We start from the raw sequence: 16,967 nt of genomic DNA, 5'->3' as shown, positions 1-16,967 counted from the left end.
TTTTGGGGGCCAAAAAAAGGAAAAAGGAAGAGGGGGCAAAACGATGAGGCGAAAACTCGACGAGGGCTGTATATTTGGAGACAAAATTTGTTCAACGTTAAAGTGGGGAAGTCGAGTGGACGTGCAGGCGAAAAAATGTGTAAGTGGGTGTAGCAATTTCACAAGAGCTTGTTCACGTGAGGTTCTTCACATGAGGTTCTTCACAAGAGGGGAAAAAAAAAAAAAAACCTTCGCGTGCGTGTCTTTGTACGAGCGGCTGCACACATGCGGGCACCCCCGCGAATGCCGCCACAATGGCGCGGCAACAGAGCGGCAAAAGCGCAGCAACAGAACGCAGCTTCGAAAACCGCGGCTTGAGCGCGACCTGCAGAAAGAAGCGCAGGCGGGGGGAAAGGGATCAAAAAATTGGCCTGCGCAGTTCCAGACGGTGCATGCGTTGAGTGAATTTTTTTTTTCTCTCCAGGGGGTGCGTCGCGTGGGGTTAATTTGGGGGGGAAAAAGAAAGCGAAGAAAAGGGGGAAAAAAAAGCGAAGAAGAGGGGGAAAAAGAAAAGGAAGAAGAGGGAAACAACGCAAAAAAGGCGTCCCTAAAAATGACAACAAAATAGCCGCAACATAGCCACAACGTCGCAGCCGACGCGGCCCCCTGTAGGACCCGCTTCACAGGTCCTCCTGCACGTCCTCCATCAACTCGTCCACCAGGTCGATCAGCGTCTCCAGCTTGAGGGGGAAGAGCAGAAATTTCTTCCTTTTCAGTTTGTCCGAGCCTGCGCGGGGGGAAACGCGAAAAAAGGAGTCAATTGGGGGGGAAGTGAGAAAATGTGTAGTCAATTGGGGGAGGAAGTGCGAACGTGAGGAGTCAATTGGGGGAGGAAGTGCGAACGTGAGGAGTCAATTGGGGGAGGAAATGCAAAAAGGTGTAGTCAATTGGGGAAGTGCAACCACGCTCCCGCGTTACGCGGCGCATGTCCCGTTTCACACGCCACGTTTCACTTCGCCGCGCCTCACCCGTGGGGTAAATGGCCACGCTGGGGTAAAAGTCAACGGACTCATCAGCCATGTCATTCAGCTTGGCATCCATGGTGGCCACCAAGACGTCTTTGTATTTATTTTCCAAGTGAAAAAAATTGGAGACACGGGACCAAAAGGAAAAAAGGGGCTTGCATTCTTTGCATCCCTCCACATGATAGAACATTAACACGATCTTTTTGGGGTCTAAAACAAATGACTCGAAATTGTTTGCACATATCATTTGATACCTCTCTTGCTCTCTTCTTTTTACTTCCTTTTCTGACTTTTTAATTTGAGGAAGCTCCTTTTGGTGAAACTGGGAGATCGCTTGGGAGAGTTGCTCCGCGTTTATCCCTTCGCTCTGCAGCTGCTTGATGTATTTCTTGGGCCGGAGCAACCCGAAGAGGACGTCCACCGTCGCCTCTCGGTAGTCCGCCACGAGGATGAAGTTGCCGCCCTGCTCGGAGCCCAGCAAGTCCACCACTTCGTCGCTCTTGGGGAAGACGAACCGGAGCTGCGGAGGTGCAGAAGTGTATGGGGGGCGAGGTGTAGAAGTGGGGAAGCAGAGAAGTGCATAAGTGCAGAAGTGGTGATGTGTCGACGCGGCCACACCACCGCGGTACCGCTAACGAGGCCTACCTGGGGGTGGTGCGCCCGCATGACGGGGGCCAGCTCCGCGTACAGCGCGTCCGAGTAGTGCCCGTAGTGGCCATACAGGTAGACGTAGATTTCGCCCCGCTGCGGCTTGTGCAAGGTGCGCCTGTAGTTGAGGACCACGGGGAACTGGGCCATGTACTCACTGGCGAATTTAAGGATGTCACTAGACACCCACACGTTGTTCTGCGGTTTATACACATCATTATATTTAATCTGCTCACTGGGAATGGTAGCCCCCGGCCCGTTGCTAATTTCAATTTTTACTTCACTCTCCTGATCGGTGTACACCATCCCCACGGCTAAATTCGCCAGAGAGTGGGTTTCCCCGAAATGAAAAAACTTATGAACATGGTCAGAATTTTTTACACAAAAAGCAATAATACTAGCATAGCCTTTCTTCTTCTGCATTTCGACGTATTTCCCCACATGATCTTTCTCCATCACTTCAATAGATGGGATGGGAAGTAATTTAAACCACTCCACGATGTTCTCCTTTGTGTATTTCTTTCCAAAGGTGTATCCTTTTTCTGGGTCAAAATCTTTAAAAGTTAAAATTTTGGGGATTTTTTGAATGTCAAAATTATCTGCTGTTTTTTTCAGTGCAATTGTATCTACATAGACGAAGGCTATTTCGTCGCTGGCTAGCTCATTTGCTGCCTTCACAAATTCTACGTACACATCTTTGCATGCCACTTCCTTGTTATTGCAAAACAGAGCTATGCAGTTAAGTGTGTGCTGACTGTATATTTGCAACTCTACCTCATGCGTTAGGTGCTTCACATTTTTCGCCTCTTCATCTGTGACGCCTTCCCAAACCGCGCCGCTAACGTAGTAGCCACAAAAGAGGAACAGCAACAGGGGCAGCGCCCAGCGGGGCACAACGTGCAACGCGCGCCGTGTGGCCTTCTCCGCCATGTTGCCTAAGCGGTTGCCCGGTTAGCGGCTGCCCGGTTAGCGGTTGTCCTCTTAGCGGTTGTCCTCTTAGCGGCTGTCCTCTTAGCGGCTGTCCTCTTAGCGGCTGTCTGCTTCCCTCGCGCGGCCGCACATGAGTGGGTGTGCGTGCAGAGGTCTGCGTATATCTGTTTGGGTAATCGCGTGTGCCCCTACCTACTTGTGAACCCCTGCTCAGCACGCGTTCTCACATTTGTATTTGTACCCGCTCGCTCAAGAGTTCCCTACCGCGCCGCGGGCCAAGCACACACGCGGGCACGAAAATGTAAAAAAAAAAAAAAACAAACCAACAAGTGCTCCAATCAGGATAGGGCAGCCCCACCACGCGGCTTAAAAAAAAAAAGAGGTAGGGACTCGCAGGATGGGGAACAGCCAAGAAAAGGAGAAACGAAAAAGGGTCATCATAAATGTATAAAAGTGTGGGGAAGGGAAAAAAAAAAAAAAAAAGTCACCTGTATGAGCGAAGGCGATCTTCCTCAGCTTGAGTAGCTGCATTTAGCGTCACGCGGGGATGCGGAAGGGGGAGCCACGCAGGCAGAAATTGGAACATAGTGGCTATCCATCCGGCTACCCAAGTGGAGCTCCAAATGGAACGCCTGTGGCTATACAAATGGAACTCCCGTGGCTACCCACGGGGCTACGCATGTGGCTACCCGCGTGGTCACCCCTAGTGAATCCCACGGGGGGGGAAACCATCCCGCGGTAAGTGTGGCCAAAAAAATGCGCAAAAAAGAGAGCAGCTTGGGTGTGCGCAGAAGGTTACACAAGCCTCGCCACCGCTATGCAGAGCTACACTTCACCACCGCTGCGCTGCACCGCCCTACCGCGTGTTGGCAAAAGACACCTCCGACAGCATCACCAAACGGACACCCTCACCGAGCCGATGTGCTATCACTTTTTTTTTTGCGCACCTGGCTTGGCTGAACTTCCCCCCGCTAGCAGCCGCGGAAGGGGAGTGGCTCGTTGAAGCGATTTCTTTGGATGTGGATCCCCCACAGGTAGCCTCCTCCCCAGTGGTGTTTTTTTTTTTTACTTTATTTTCTCTTATTCTCTCTTATTTTATATTATTTTTTATATTTTTTTTAATTATGCGAGCCCCTCAAAAGAAGGGTCTCCCGTTTTAAAACTCAATTTGGCACGTTTCACGAATCAAAAAAGGGAAAAAAATAAAAAAAAAAAAAGTGGCGCAAAACGATCGGCGCTCGAATGAAAGGTAAAAAATTTCAAAGGGGAAAAAATCAAATAAACGCATCGTAACGTAGCGCAACGCAGCGCAACGCAGCGCAGCGCAATATGCAGGCTGGCACTCGTGCATGTAGACGCAACCGCCTTCACCGCATGGTTAGCATCGCTCTGCTCGCGACCATCCTTGCTACGAAAAAGCGCTTCCAAAAAAAACGCTTCCCAAAAGGCACTTCCAAAAAACCCCCAAAAATATATAGCCCACCCGCGGGGGATCCCGAGTCAAAAGGATGACTCCTTCTTATTCAGGGAGTACACATTATTCCTGTAGTCCCATCGGAGGATGCCCTTTTCCCCTTCGTCCCTCCCACTGCAAATGTGTAGGAGCTGAGCCTCCCGCCCATCACTACCAATAACAATTAAACAGGGGACATCACTTCTCGGCCCAGACCCATAGAAGGGGACTTCATATGGGTTCATCACTCGGAAGTGCTTCTTCAGAATGTCCGTCAGAGGGTCAGCTATGTCGATGTACAGCCATGGCATGTGCTTCTTGTGGTCTTCGAAGGAGGTCCTGTCTGGGTCCGTGCTCACAAAAATTACTTCAATTTTCTGGCTGGCCCCCGCCTCGTTGATGGTTTTGTAGTACTAAAAGGGAGGGGTGTCAAAAGGGCATTCATATGGTAACGTGGACGAGGCGTCAAAAGGGCAGTCAACTAGTGAAGCGGCGAGGCGCCAAAAAGGAGTCAACTAGTAACCCGGCGAGGCGCCAAAAAGGAGTCAACTAGTAACCCGGCGAGGTGTGATCGCTTCCCCCGTGCGGGCCCACCTGTGGGGCGAAGACTTACCTGCTGCAGGAAAGGAAGGAACGCCCTACACTTGGGGTCGCTCCCGTTCGAAAAGAACAGAGCCACCGACTTCCCAACCAAGTGCTTCTCACTCACCACGGTGTTGTTAATATTTTTTAATGACCCCTCGGGGAAAAGTATCAGATCTGCCAAGTGAAGAGGGGGCAGAAAAAAAAGGCAACATTGTGAGGGGTTTTTCGGGGGAGTAGTCACGCGTAGATCTGCACGGGCGAGCGGCGGCTTTCGCTCTATCGCTCTTTCTCTCCCCCTATTGCTTACCCATTTCCCGGTAGTCGATGGCCGCGCTGACGCTCTCCAACTTGGTGTTCTCAACGTCCTCCGTTGTCCTCCTCTTCTCCGCTTGGTACGGGGAGTTGAAGTTCGTGCAGGCCATTTTGAAGGAACGCCAAATGAACAAAGGTTAAGCAGGTCGGAAGTGAAAAAAAATGCGGCAAGGAAAAAGACGCCTCCGCTAACTGTACGAAGGATGAATTGGAGAAGTTAATCTTGACAGGGTCAGCTTGATGGGCGCAGCTTGATGGACGCGTCTTCAATTACGGGGGCAGTCCTCTTCCAGCGTATGTATATTATCGCAGGTGCAAGAAAGGATAGTAAGAAGCCTTTTCTTTCTTCCGTTTGGGTAAAAATTGGCCAAAACTGGAAATTTTTTGTTATGGAGAGATTGTCCTCATGGGGGGTCGATCCTCAGTGGGAACCCTCAGGGGGAGTCTTCAAGTTGAGCAGGCTCTCCTTGGGGTAGAGGTAAAGTGTGCCGGAATGTTGGCGTAGCTTCTGCTTTAGTTTGGCGCAGCTTTGGTGTAAATATGACGTAAGTGTGGCGTGAAGTTGGCGTTAGTGAAGTGTAAGTTTTGTCTCAGCCTTAGGATGGAATGAGTTTGGAGTGAACTTGACGTATGGTTGGCGTAAGGTTGGTGTAAGGTTCGTGTGTGGACCATGTAAGGTTGGCGTAAGGTTAGTGTGAGGACGAGTCAAGGCTCATGAAAGAACCATGTAAGGTTGACGGAAGGGTGATGCAAGTTTGACGTAGGGTTGACGTAAGGTTGACGAAAGGTTGATGTAAGGTTGATGTGAAGTTGGTGTAAAGTTGGTGTAAAGTTGGGTATGAATGACGTAAGGTTGCTGTAAAGTTGGGTATGAATGACGTAAGGTTGCTGTAAAGTTGGGTATGAATGACGTAAGGTTGGTGTAAAGTTGCATATGAATGACGTAAGGTTGCTGTAAAGTTGGGTATGAATGACGTAAGGTTGGTGTAAAGTTGCATATGAATGACGTAAGGTTGGTGTAAAGTTGCATATGAATGACGTATGGTTGGTGTAAAGTTGGAGTATGAATGGCGTAAAGTTGGCGTATGAATGGCGTAAGTTTGCAGTATGCTGCTACAAGTTTGGGGTAAGCTCTGTCTTATTTTAGTTTTAGTTTAGTTTTTGTTTGGTTGTACTTAAAAAAAATTTGGACGTTTTTTAAAAGTTTCGTTAAAATAGTTTTAAAATAGTTTATAAATTATTTTTAAATTATTTTTTAATTTATTTTTTAATTATTTTTAAATAATTTTTCAATTTATTTTTGAAAAGTATTTGCAAAATGTTTGCAAATGTTTGCAAACTGTTGACTAGCTTTTCCTGATCCTTTTTTAAGTTTTTTTTTTTTTTTTTTTTTTTTTTTCCCTCCCTGGCGTGTTCATGCACAAGCGGCTTTTTCTAACCTCCTGAAGTCTCTTCCTACGAAGTAGCCTCCTAAAACCGTTGCAGAATTTAACAGTTGTCTACACCTGTTCAGAAAAGACAACCCTTTCCCGTCTTTTTTTTTTTTTTTTTCCAACTAGCCATTTTGATGCATCCACGGATTTACAGCAATTGCAAGCTAAAACACGTAAAGACAGGCATTTTTGCAAATGTGAAAAAAAAAAAAAATATGAACTGTGCATGTAAAATAGCTCTCTATTATTCCCATAATTGGTGCATATGTGCATGCACTTTTTAAGCAGCGCCCGCAGGAGAGCTGACATGTGCAGGCGATTGCGGTCGTTTTGCGCGCGCTAAATGGCTAGCGATTAAAAGAAAAGCAAGTCGTGCATTCTTCTAGCAGTTGTTTTCATGACCAGGCAAATAAAAAAAGGCCACCTAAATGCGCACATATGTGCGAACCATTTGGCGTGTACCAAATTTTTTTTTTTTTTTTTCCTTTACATGCACATAACTGCAAACGTGCGGCTTCACGCGCAGGCGTTAGGACGCTCCACGGTTGCGTCCTCTTAGGCCGCTTTAAAAATGGGGCCTCCCTCTTTCGGCGCGAAATTAGCGATAACGCGTGTGCGGTGGAAGCCGAGTGGGTAAGCCAAGTGCGTAGCAAGTAACTGTTACAAGGTGGTAACACGTGGGGGGAGCCACATGGCCTAAACGCCGTTCGTGAAGTTGCAGACGTGGGGATGCTCGCAAAATTGCCCGCGTGTGGCGCTTGTCAAGTAGGGCAACCAATCTTTTTGCGGCTTGGCGAGGGCTGCGGAGAAGCACGCATGGTATATATCCCCTTCTTCCACTTCGAATCGTCAGCTCGTTAGTCTTTTTTTTTTCTTTCTTTTTTCTTTTAAATTTTCTTTTCCCGGTGGTGTATTAAATGCGAACTTAAGTCTGCCTAGCAGGTGCGCCCGCTAAGACACAGTTAGGCTTCACACAATTGGGAAAAAAAAAAAACAGCGGGATGGCAACACAAACAGTTTGCACATTTTTGCAAAAGTGAAAAGGAGTCAATTTCGTTATTATGACCTATTTTTTTTTTTTTTTTTGTCCGAAGGGGTGATGCTCACTAAGGGTTAAGTGAGAAGAATGGTGGTTTCCCCTTGTAGTGTGCAACTTTCCCCAAAGAGCTCCCTGAGAAGCATTTTTCCCCTTTTCCTTCCGCGCGTCCTTTTTATGGGAGTAATTACGCTCTTTAGAAGGGGTGCTGCTCTGAGTTGGAGGCGACCCACGTGTGCGTCTATCACCACGTACAGAGAGCAACCCCCTCGCAGTTCCCCAAAAGAAAAAAATCATGTTTCGCAGTATAAACTCATTTGCAAATGAAGTAGTTCTGTGTTATGTTCGGCACGATCCTTTCAAATGAGGATTCACCCTTGGGGGCGATTTTTTTGCCACACCGTTTGGCGAAAGAGGGAAAAGAAAAAACGTCACCACGCATGACTACCCATGAGTAGCTACGAGATCGCGCTGCTAACTTTGGGACGGCTGCAAAATGGTCCAGGGGGATTTCCCTAATTTACACAGGCACGAGCATAAGAAGCGGCTTCGCGCCAGGGGATTTAGGGCACACCCCTAGCGGGGGCAACATTCCGCATGGGGCCAAAAAATTAAGACATGAGTGGCTAACCCAGCTGGGAAAAGCGCAAACATATGTGCGTGGGTGTATACACATGCAGCTGTGCACGTGTGTATAGTTTTTCTTCGCGCGTGCGCACCGCTCGGTGGGATAGAAAAAAACGCAAAAGGGGGCAACAAATAGGAAAGGCAAAAAGGTAGCCCATCAAAATGGCAGAAAGGCAGAAAAATATTTTTTTTTCCACCGTGAAGGAACAGCGGAAGCGAAACTCCGGGTGTACAACGTGGCACATCACCCATCACCCATCACCCATCACTCATCACCATTTCACATTTCCTCAAACTGCGTTTGCGAAGGGGGCGAGGTTAACGACATCCATGTTGGCAGCAATTTGAACGAAGTAAAATTTTTCCTCCACACCCTCCTCCATTGTCCATGAAAATTGTTTTTTTTTTTTTTTTTTTTTTTTCCCTTTAACAAAAAAATGTTAACCTTTTAGCTGTGAAAAAATCTGAATGATTGGCAAAGTTACCACGGAAAAGGTGGAAAATAAAAAAAAAAAAAAATCCCCAGTGTGTATATCTTATTTATTTATTTATTTTTTTTTTTTTTTTTTTCCTTTTTTTCTTAAACCGTTTTAGCAAAATTGTTCCACCACCTCGATCGCAACTACTTCAGTGGAGAACAGAAAAATGCACAAATTAGGACAGTTAGTTTGGCTGACCGGTATTATGCTTTGCTGCGCTTCCGTTTCCTCTTCTTCTTTTTCTTCCTCTTCCCTTACCGCCTTCACCCGTTCAGCGCCTAATTAGTCGCCACAGCAGCAGAGCGCATGCGTCCACATGCCCGCTTCGACTTAGCCGTAACAGACCAGCGCACACTGCACATATAAATGAATATCTGGCTGCACACCTACACCCTAGACGTTCCCTTCTTTCTGAAAAATGTGCGCCACACGGGTGAGTCGCCAAGTCAGCGCTGTTGCGAGGGAAAAGTGTGTGCAGCTCGATTGGCGCGTTCGCGGCGTTCCACGATTTAGCTCCTTCCCGTTTCACCGCTTCCTCTCCCCCACAGGAATCGAAGCGTTCGGGAGCGAGTACACCTTCTCCATGGACGGAATCACCGCTTGCAAACCGAAGAAGTCGACCATCGGGCAGTACTGCAAGAGCTACGAGCTGACCTTCGTGGAAATAACCTACGCCCAGTTTGCAGAAATTTTAAATGCCCTGGGAAAGATATACAGACCAAACAGCTACAACTTCGTGAGCAAAAACTGCAACCACTTCTGCGATGACCTCTTCGAGTTGCTCAGTGGGAAAAGACTCTTTCATACGTTTATGATTTATTCTCGGCTGGGAAAGTTGTTTGGGAATTTTAAGAACCTCGCCTTGTGTGGGTACATCAACTCCATGGAGCTTTCCCGCAGCGACAAGGAGATGTACGTCTACGCGCTGAAGCTGTCCAGGTCGATCATCCGGCGGAATAGGAGCGCGCCCGGCAAACAGAGGAGTGGGTTGCACACTGGCGTAGCCTCCAGCTTGACGAGCAATTTGACGGGCAACCTGACGAGCAACCTGACGGGCGCCCTGCCCAGTAACTTGCCCCCCTGCCTCACGAACGGCTTGCCGCCCCTCCATTTCAACAAGCCAAGCGACGACTACTCCAACCAGTTTTGCAGCCCCTCCCCCATATACATCATCCCATATACCCCCTACGCGAATGACTCCTGCGTCGGCCAAAACGTCTTCTACGGGGAGAACACCTTTAACGGCCCTGTGAACTGCCTGCCTGATGAGGCGCAGAAGGGGGTTTTCCCCAACGGCCAGTTCAGAACTGTTTATTCGATTAGCACGAGTGGCAGCTTTTCGATGGCATAATGGGGTGAAAGCTATACCGTAAGAGAATGGTGCGAATTTTCCAAAGGCACGATACACTCCTCCGTGGGAAGACCCCAAAAGGGGATGACCACTTGCACGCCTTTTTGGAAAGCACTTCCACCTTCGCTTTCCTCCCTGGGGGTAAATTACAACATGCGCGCTGCAAGCCGAAACATTTTTTTTTTTTTTTTTAATTCAACAATTTAACACGCAAACGGTGCATAGTACGTAAGCCAATTTGCACTTCCACCTGATGTGCATAGCGCATGGAGGAACTTACCCTCGCGGCCTTCGCATTACAAGGCTGACTTAAAAATGGGGAATCTTTAAAAGTGGCGCAGCACCTGGCATGAACACGTATGTACGTACACATATGTACCCAACTAAGTTGACACTCACGCATACAAAAACAGGCCTACCTAGGGAGATGCACATACGTGGTGTAGCGTACGTAACGTAACATAACGTAACGTGCGATGGAAGGTGGGTGAGTCAAAGTGGAGATCACACGGTTGATAACGTCGTAGGGGGTGCGCGGCGTGCACGTACGTGGGTGCCAACACATGGGTTATTTAAAAAAAAAAAAAAAAAAATACACACATATAGTTATATACATATAAAAGGGGCCTCTTTGAACTATCACTAAAGCGTCAAAGGGGTCCATTTAGGTGCGCGCAGCATGCACAAGGGGTACAAATAGGGGGTTGTTTGTTTGCTCAGTTGGTTGCTCAGTTGGTTGCTCGGTTGCTTGGCTGGTTAATTGGTTAATTGGTTACTTGGTTACTTAGTTAATTGGTTACTTGGTTACTTAGTTAATTGGTTACTTGGTTACTTAGTTAATTGGTTACTTGTTTTTTTTTTTTTTTTTGGGGCTCTCTTTTCCGTTTTTTCCTCCTTCCGCTTTGAATTTTCGCGCGTGCTTAACTTTTCCTACATGCAAACAAACGCCGCAGAGATGTAGCTGACTTCGAATGCCTCTAAGGAGGTTCCACTTGTTCGTTTTGCAAAACCCGATCGATACGCGTCTTCTCCTGCTTTAATTTTTGGCTGACTTTTTGGGTGGCGCGGCAGAGCTGCGAAGTGGGCGCTAACGGTACGCTAACGATTTGCTAACGATCTGCTAACGGCACGCTAGCGGTTTTTCCCTCGGCTCCCCACCTCTACCACTTCTACCACTGCGCTCACTTGCTGGTGAACCAGATGTAGACGAATATAATGCCGAAGATCATCTGCATGGAGAAGAACTCGAACCAGGACTTCTTCTGGTTCTTCTTGTCCTTGGTGCTCTTATTCTTCATCAGTTCGAAGCACTTTTCGAGTAGGCCCATTTGGTGCGAATCGAGCGTTAAGGCAAACTCCTTCACATTTTCTCGCAGCTTATCGTCTGTGTCATTTTGGTCCTTGGGGTCTTTTTTGGCATCTTCCAGGCACTCCTTTTCGCCCTTCTGCTCCTCGTCTTTTATTTTTGCCTGCCCAGATTTGCCATCTTCAACAGCTTTCCTCATTTCCTGTAACTTGGAAACCAGCTGTTCTCCATTTTTCTTTAAATAGTTAGTCGACTCGATGACGTCATTGGATCTTTCGAACACGATTCTGTTCGTGGCCAAAATGGAGCGCATTAAATAAATCAACGTGGCATTTCTGTCTGTGTACGTGTACGCTGAGGAGCATATGCTGATAAAAAAAACGATGGGGAATAACATCCTAAGTAATTTTATTTTCTCATATGGCAGGAGGTATCCTATCGAGGGTAGCCAGTCGAACGTCGTGTCGTCTTCGATGAACCGGAACTGCAGCTCGAAGCAGAAGCTAGCTATGTTGTACACCAGAAATATCTTCAAAAAAAAAAAAAAAAAAAATTACACACCAATGTATGTAAGCAAAGGGAATCGCGGAAGTGTGCCCACCGCACACATGCAACTCTTTGGTGGAAAATTACAACCCACTTGCGTGCCACGCAGAGTGGAAGCAAACTCACTTGTCTTGCGAACTCCAGCTTGCGTGGGTACGATAAAAAATAGCCTATGATGAAAAACATGGTGTGCTGCACCAACGAAAGGCATATCAGCAGTGTGGCCGTATTGTCGTCAACTTCGCCTGAACGGGTAAGGTAAAAGGGAGAAAGTTATGCACACACGGCAAAAAAAAAAAAAAAAAAAAAAAGCTAGCTGAACGGTATACGCACACCCGATCTGTTACACGATTGACGGCTAAACGCATCTAATCGCATCACCCCGCAGACGTTACCATTCTTGTAGTCCCCGAAGCGGTTGTAGTTGCTTCTCCTCACATCGTCCGTCAAGATGTCGTATGCCTGTTTTAGCTTTATAAATGAGGAGTCGGCCGACTCGTCCGGATTTTTGTCCTGCAAAGGGGGGCGCAGCGGGGGTGAAGTGGGAGTGAAGCGGGAGTAAAGCGGCACGAAAATCAGTGACATGGGAAAGGAAAATACTCGGGCGAGCGCAAACGAGTAAGTGGGCACCCCGTCTTAATGACGCCCCCGGCCCACTCCCTCTCCCCATTCGCTCGTCCTTTGGACGTAGCAGGCATCCTTACGGGGTGATATATTTTCGCCGCCTGCCTGTAGGCGGTCTGTATTTCCTGCTTCGTTGCATTGGGAGTGATGTTCAAGTACGTGTAGTAATTCTCCCTCTTCCAGGGTATCCCCTTGTATAGCAGAAAGGACAAAATTAAAACGTAGATGGCATATCCTGCGAAAAAACAAAAAACAAAAAACACGTGTATACATGTACATATGATCATATGTACATATGCACATGTGCAAATGTATGACCCTACACCGCCTACATTTCCGACGCGAAAGGATAAAATGAACGCGCCTCCAACACGGTGCTCGCTTATTTGCACACATATTGTAACAAAAAAAAAAAAAGGATGCGGGCAGGGGACAACTCAATCTACCCCTCAACCATCCCTTTTTTCCAACGCCGAGCAGATCTGCGAACTCTGCAGAATCTCGCATCCCTCTACTAGCGACGCATGATGTCTCCTCGTGGCTTACTGAACTTTTGAAGAAATTTTATTTTATCGCTGTTGACTATTGTGACTCCAAAAGAAGCAATAATAACTTGAAATATAATATCGTTTAGCATTTCTAAAATTAATTTTTTGGTTTTCTTTTTTCTCTTATTTTTGGGGGGGGGGGTTCCAAGTTCTATCTTATTCGGCAGTAGCTACTTGGGGTTTGGGTCCCTGCCGGTCCCTATTCGCTTTTCCGCTTCTTCCGTTTTTCCCCTTTCCGCGTCGGGCACGTTCTTCAGTAGCGAAGGAGGTGATCTTTGCTCGTTTTTGAACTGAATAGATGAGGACTCAGTGTTGCTGGAACAAATTGGTGGTCATTATTCGCATTTGCAAGGGGGGACGGAGAAGCTCCGCATCGTCGGGGGGGCAGGAGGAGATGCAGCTTGGGGGAAATACCACTGGGGAGAAATGCAGCCGGCAAGAAATACAAATGGGAGAAATACTAATGGGAGAAATACTAATGGGAGAAATACTAATGGGAGAAATACTAATGGGAGAAATACTAATGGGAGAAATACTAATGGGAGAAATACAACTGGGAGAAATGCAACTCAGCAGAGTGTTCATACGAACGTACGCGCATACAAACAGGCAGGAAAAAAAGGCATATCGCGAACTGGCGCGTCGCAAAAAGTTGTAAGAGAAAGAGGCATGTGGCTTATGACGTAATGGCGCAATCGCTTGCTCATTTATGTAGCGGTGTTCATCAATCGTTGCCGTGAAATGGTGCGTGCACGTTGCCTGTGCACGGCTGGCCGACTTTGTGCGTTGGTTGGCTATTTCTGGTTGGCGGGGTATTCCCTCGTTGGCTAGCTGTTTCCTGGTTGGCTAATTTGGCTGCTTTCCGGTTGGTGGATTGCTCCCTGGATGGCGATGGGCATCTTCCTCTTCGTCAAATGCGTCATTTGACTTTCCGCGTAACGATGTGGGGCACAAGCGGAATTTTTTTTTTTTTTTTTTTTTTTCAAAAAAGGAAATAAAACAGGAGGGAACAGAAGTGGGGTTCGCGCTGGTGGCATACGGATAATGCAACAATATGCAAAGCATACGCAAGTGACTTTTCTTTTTTTTTTTTTTTTGCCAGCATTAAGGAGTTAACAATTGGTGAATAAAACCCATTGGGGGGGAAACTCTGCAATGTTTGCCGAATTTGCCGAGTTTGCCGAGTGTGCCAAGCGGAAAGCAAACGCATCCCCCGCGCGAGCCGTGCGAAGTGGGTATTAGTAACGTATACATACGCGTATGCATACGCTTACGTACGTTCGATGCGTAAGGCGTGGACGAGATGGCGGGCAAATGGGAACCCCGCGTGGAAATTTGAAACTGGAGAAGAGGCACATTCGGACTGTTCGCATGAATAAAAAAGAGGTGTAAAAAAAGAAAAAAAAAAGAAAAAAAATATATACACATAAATATATATATATATGTATATATATATGTGTATATATTGGCACACGCGCATGCCTAGGGGCGTACCCCCTTAGCCAGGCATTTCCCAGTCCTCTTGGCAGCACCCACGCGTAAACACAGTGACGAACGAGCCGCTTTTAAAAACATGTTCATCGTTTCCATCCCCCCACAGTAGTACACCCTTCAGCTACACCCCTCATTTTTTTTTTCCCACCAAACTGTGTTCGTCCAATTAGTACACATAAAATATTTATTCCCCCTCCCCCCACCTTTATGTCCCCATTTTGACTTCCCCAATGTTGAAATAATGAACCCCTTGTGGGAAAAAAGAAAAAAGAAAGAAAGGAAGATACCCTCTTTTGAAAGCGACGTGGAAGGGGTGACATCCCTCGTGTGTGTACCCACAGCGGAGGGGGAATGACCGTAAAGCGACGCCTATGTTAGTGGGGTGGTGAATTCCCTCCCCTGGGGAACCTCTCCAAAAAACCGACCCTACGTTTATTAATCCCCACGTGGCGACAACGAAGCAACCACGAATTGTGTGGCCATTCCGTTCTGCGATAAATGGCATCACACGAATGAGTGAGCAGTGTGGAAAAAAAAAAAAAAAAGAAAAGGAAAGATAAAAGACGATTTTTATTTTTTTTTAAACTGCTTCGGATGTACGCAGGGGGGAAGTCCATTTCGTTGTGCCTGCGTGGACAGCGCCGAGCCGAAGTCGTGTGCGCATTAAAAAGGAGTGCTCGCTAAAAATACACAAATGTGTGTGGCTGTTTGGGCCCAAAAAAAAAAAGGCCCCCCTTCGAATGCATCCCCCAAGTGTGGAAATGCGTTCCCACGAAAAGTAAAAAATCGCAAGGGGAAAAGGCAAAACTGCAAAAAAGCAAAAGAGCAAAAGAGCAAAAGTGTAAAACTGCGAAACTGCAAAATTGCAGCATCGCGAACGGGCAAACCATTTTTACCCCCCCTGTCCAGCACGCACATCCCAAGCGAGCTGTCCCAAAAAGGGGACCCGCACAGGCATACGCAAACGTATTGCAGCGCCGTAAGAAATGCACATAAAAGTTAATCGCATTTACACAAACTGCGAATCGAATGGAAGCGAAACGAAGCGATTGCTTCGGACTGGCTATCTCTCCACGTCGCTTTTCCCCACGGCGAGACGCCACAGGCCAGAAGTTATCTCATCAATTTTGCCTCCCATTTTTTCTCCTCCAAAAAGTTAGCTATCTCTGTTTGTACGCGTGGGGCTCACTCCATCCCAGGAGAGGAAGTAACGAGGGTGGAATTATAAAAAAAAAATAAAAAAAAAAAGCAAAAACGTTTACACATTTATATATTTACACATTTACGCATTTACGCATTTACGCATTTCTCTTTCTCCCATACATATGTAGCTTCTACATTTTTCCCATTCGTTTTTTTTTTTTCCCACCCATTCTGCAAACGTAATTTGTTCCCTCCTTTGGGTTAAAAAATACCATTCCAAAGAGGAAATCGTTTTACCATTTTACGCAAGCAGACACACTTGTGTATTCACGCGTAAATCCGCATGCATGTTCACACTCACGTCAAAAACGCAGAGAAAAAAAAGTCATGTGAGGGACCTTCTCCACGCGCAGCACGTGTATCCTTATGTGAGTGAATATACATAAGGGGATACAAATGTACATATTCACATGTGAGTAGCTTTTTTTTTTTTTTTTTTTTTTTTTTTTTGTCTACCTCCCACCGAATTGACACTCCAAGTGCGCTTTCGCAATATTGTTTGTACATACATTGAAAAAAGGAAAAAAAAAAAAAAGGAAAAATACCGGAAGGTGGAAGGTACCCCTCTCCCCCCCCCATTTTGTTTACACTCCATCTGTTTAGAAGCAACACGTAAGGAAGGAATAAACCGAAGGAGAAGAATTCAAAACCCGTACGCAACAACCAGGTAAAAAAGCAAGCGTTGCTCAAACAGAGCGATGATGATTCGTTTCAACTCGTTTGCCATATTGCCCCAGTGTACACCCCTCCCATTTGTGTAAAACCCATCATGTGCCCAGTTTGAGAAAGCTCTGTCGAACTGGTAGAGGCAATGTGAATGGGTACTCCCCCCACGAGTGTTTGCCCTCCTCGCTGCCCAGACATGTTGCCCTCCATTTTGTGTAAATAGAAAAATACGCCCGTGTTGTGACCTTTTGTTTCACTTCCCCCCTGAGAGAACAGCACATCACCAGCGAGCTAAAGAAGACCACCTCTGGGTCTCTTCCATCGTAAGGTGTGAAAAAGTTACCCTCGAAGTGTACTTCTTGGCAGTGACCCCCACAGCGTAGCCATCATATGAATTGCCTTTCGCTTCGCAAAAAAAAATTCGCGCGAAATGAGAAAAGATCATTTAGGACGGCTGCGTAGTGGGTATTTAAGCAGTGCGCGTGAGGGAGGCAACCCCGCTCGGCATTATGTATTCTCTTCACGTTAAGGGGGGGGGAAAAAAAAAAAAAAAGAGAGTTACGGGGGAGTACCGCCAATATTTATGTATGTACTACATAGTGAGATATGCCCCTCGCCACGCGTTGAAGTGAGTTCCTCCTCGCGGGGTGGATGGAACGCTGCATATTGGGATGACGCGTCCCGAAGATTAACACGTGGGTGCGTGGCGCATGCGTGCGTAC

The 16,967-nt window shown here is 47.0% G+C and overlaps 4 protein-coding genes across 4 annotated transcripts, besides 17 other annotated features; 1 reads left to right on the top strand and 3 right to left on the bottom strand.

Moving 5' to 3' along the window:
• Window positions 1-659: 659 nt before the first annotated feature.
• Window positions 660-2,582, bottom strand: PVX_099385 (protein disulfide isomerase, putative; the record flags this gene model as incomplete). The annotated part of the gene is made up of 3 exons (XM_001614676.1): window positions 660-766; window positions 1,008-1,503; window positions 1,650-2,582. 3 exons carry the CDS (start codon window positions 2,580-2,582, stop codon window positions 660-662), a joined length of 1,536 nt encoding a protein of 511 aa, XP_001614726.1.
• Window positions 1,700-1,724: a microsatellite.
• Window positions 2,266-2,302: a microsatellite.
• Window positions 2,583-4,082: 1,500 nt separating the features above from the next.
• PVX_099380 (PDI-like protein, putative) lies at window positions 4,083-5,042 on the bottom strand (the record flags this gene model as incomplete). The annotated part of the gene is made up of 3 exons (XM_001614675.1): window positions 4,083-4,448; window positions 4,649-4,794; window positions 4,928-5,042. 3 exons carry the CDS (start codon window positions 5,040-5,042, stop codon window positions 4,083-4,085), a joined length of 627 nt encoding a protein of 208 aa, XP_001614725.1.
• Window positions 4,407-4,461: a microsatellite.
• Window positions 5,031-5,156: a microsatellite.
• A 39-nt stretch (window positions 5,157-5,195) lies between these two features.
• Window positions 5,196-5,255: a microsatellite.
• Window positions 5,256-6,087: 832 nt separating this feature from the next.
• Window positions 6,088-6,112: a microsatellite.
• Window positions 6,113-8,456: 2,344 nt separating this feature from the next.
• On the top strand, window positions 8,457-10,169 carry PVX_099375 (hypothetical protein, conserved). Its single transcript, XM_001614674.1, has 2 exons — window positions 8,457-8,940; window positions 9,056-10,169. The coding sequence occupies exons 1-2, from the start codon at window positions 8,874-8,876 to the stop codon at window positions 9,856-9,858; spliced, it is 870 nt and encodes a 289-aa protein (XP_001614724.1). The 5' UTR covers window positions 8,457-8,873; the 3' UTR covers window positions 9,859-10,169.
• Window positions 9,643-9,688: a microsatellite.
• Window positions 9,883-9,955: a microsatellite.
• An 870-nt stretch (window positions 10,170-11,039) lies between the features above and the next one.
• PVX_099370 (DNAJ-like molecular chaperone protein, putative) lies at window positions 11,040-13,474 on the bottom strand (the record flags this gene model as incomplete). Its single annotated transcript, XM_001614673.1, has 6 exons — window positions 13,452-13,474; window positions 12,881-13,402; window positions 12,415-12,569; window positions 12,106-12,223; window positions 11,837-11,955; window positions 11,040-11,693 (listed from the first exon to the last, which is right to left on the bottom strand). The coding sequence occupies exons 2-6, from the start codon at window positions 12,969-12,971 to the stop codon at window positions 11,040-11,042; spliced, it is 1,137 nt and encodes a 378-aa protein (XP_001614723.1). The 5' UTR covers window positions 12,972-13,402; window positions 13,452-13,474.
• Window positions 12,225-12,281: a microsatellite.
• Window positions 12,441-12,500: a microsatellite.
• Window positions 13,269-13,370: a microsatellite.
• Window positions 13,438-13,467: a microsatellite.
• A 604-nt stretch (window positions 13,475-14,078) lies between the features above and the next one.
• Window positions 14,079-14,121: a microsatellite.
• A 621-nt stretch (window positions 14,122-14,742) lies between these two features.
• Window positions 14,743-14,808: a microsatellite.
• A 188-nt stretch (window positions 14,809-14,996) lies between these two features.
• Window positions 14,997-15,101: a microsatellite.
• Window positions 15,102-15,232: 131 nt separating this feature from the next.
• Window positions 15,233-15,254: a microsatellite.
• Window positions 15,255-16,694: 1,440 nt separating this feature from the next.
• Window positions 16,695-16,721: a microsatellite.
• Window positions 16,722-16,967: the final 246 nt, after the last annotated feature.

Source organism: Plasmodium vivax, chromosome 7, assembly GCF_000002415.2.
Source record: "Plasmodium vivax chromosome 7, whole genome shotgun sequence".
Lineage (NCBI taxonomy): Eukaryota > Apicomplexa > Aconoidasida > Haemosporida > Plasmodiidae > Plasmodium > Plasmodium vivax.
The sequence above is the reverse complement of the archived record's forward strand: the minus strand, read 5'-3'. Positions and strand labels throughout refer to the sequence as shown.

Coding starts and splice junctions, on each gene's coding strand:
- PVX_099375 (XM_001614674.1), top strand. CDS start 8,874: ATGAATATCTGGCTGCACACCTACACCCTAGACGTTCCCTTCTTTCTG. Junction 8,941..9,055: donor GAAAAATGTGCGCCACACGG/GTGAGTCGCCAA, acceptor TCTCCCCCACAG/GAATCGAAGCGTTCGGGAGC.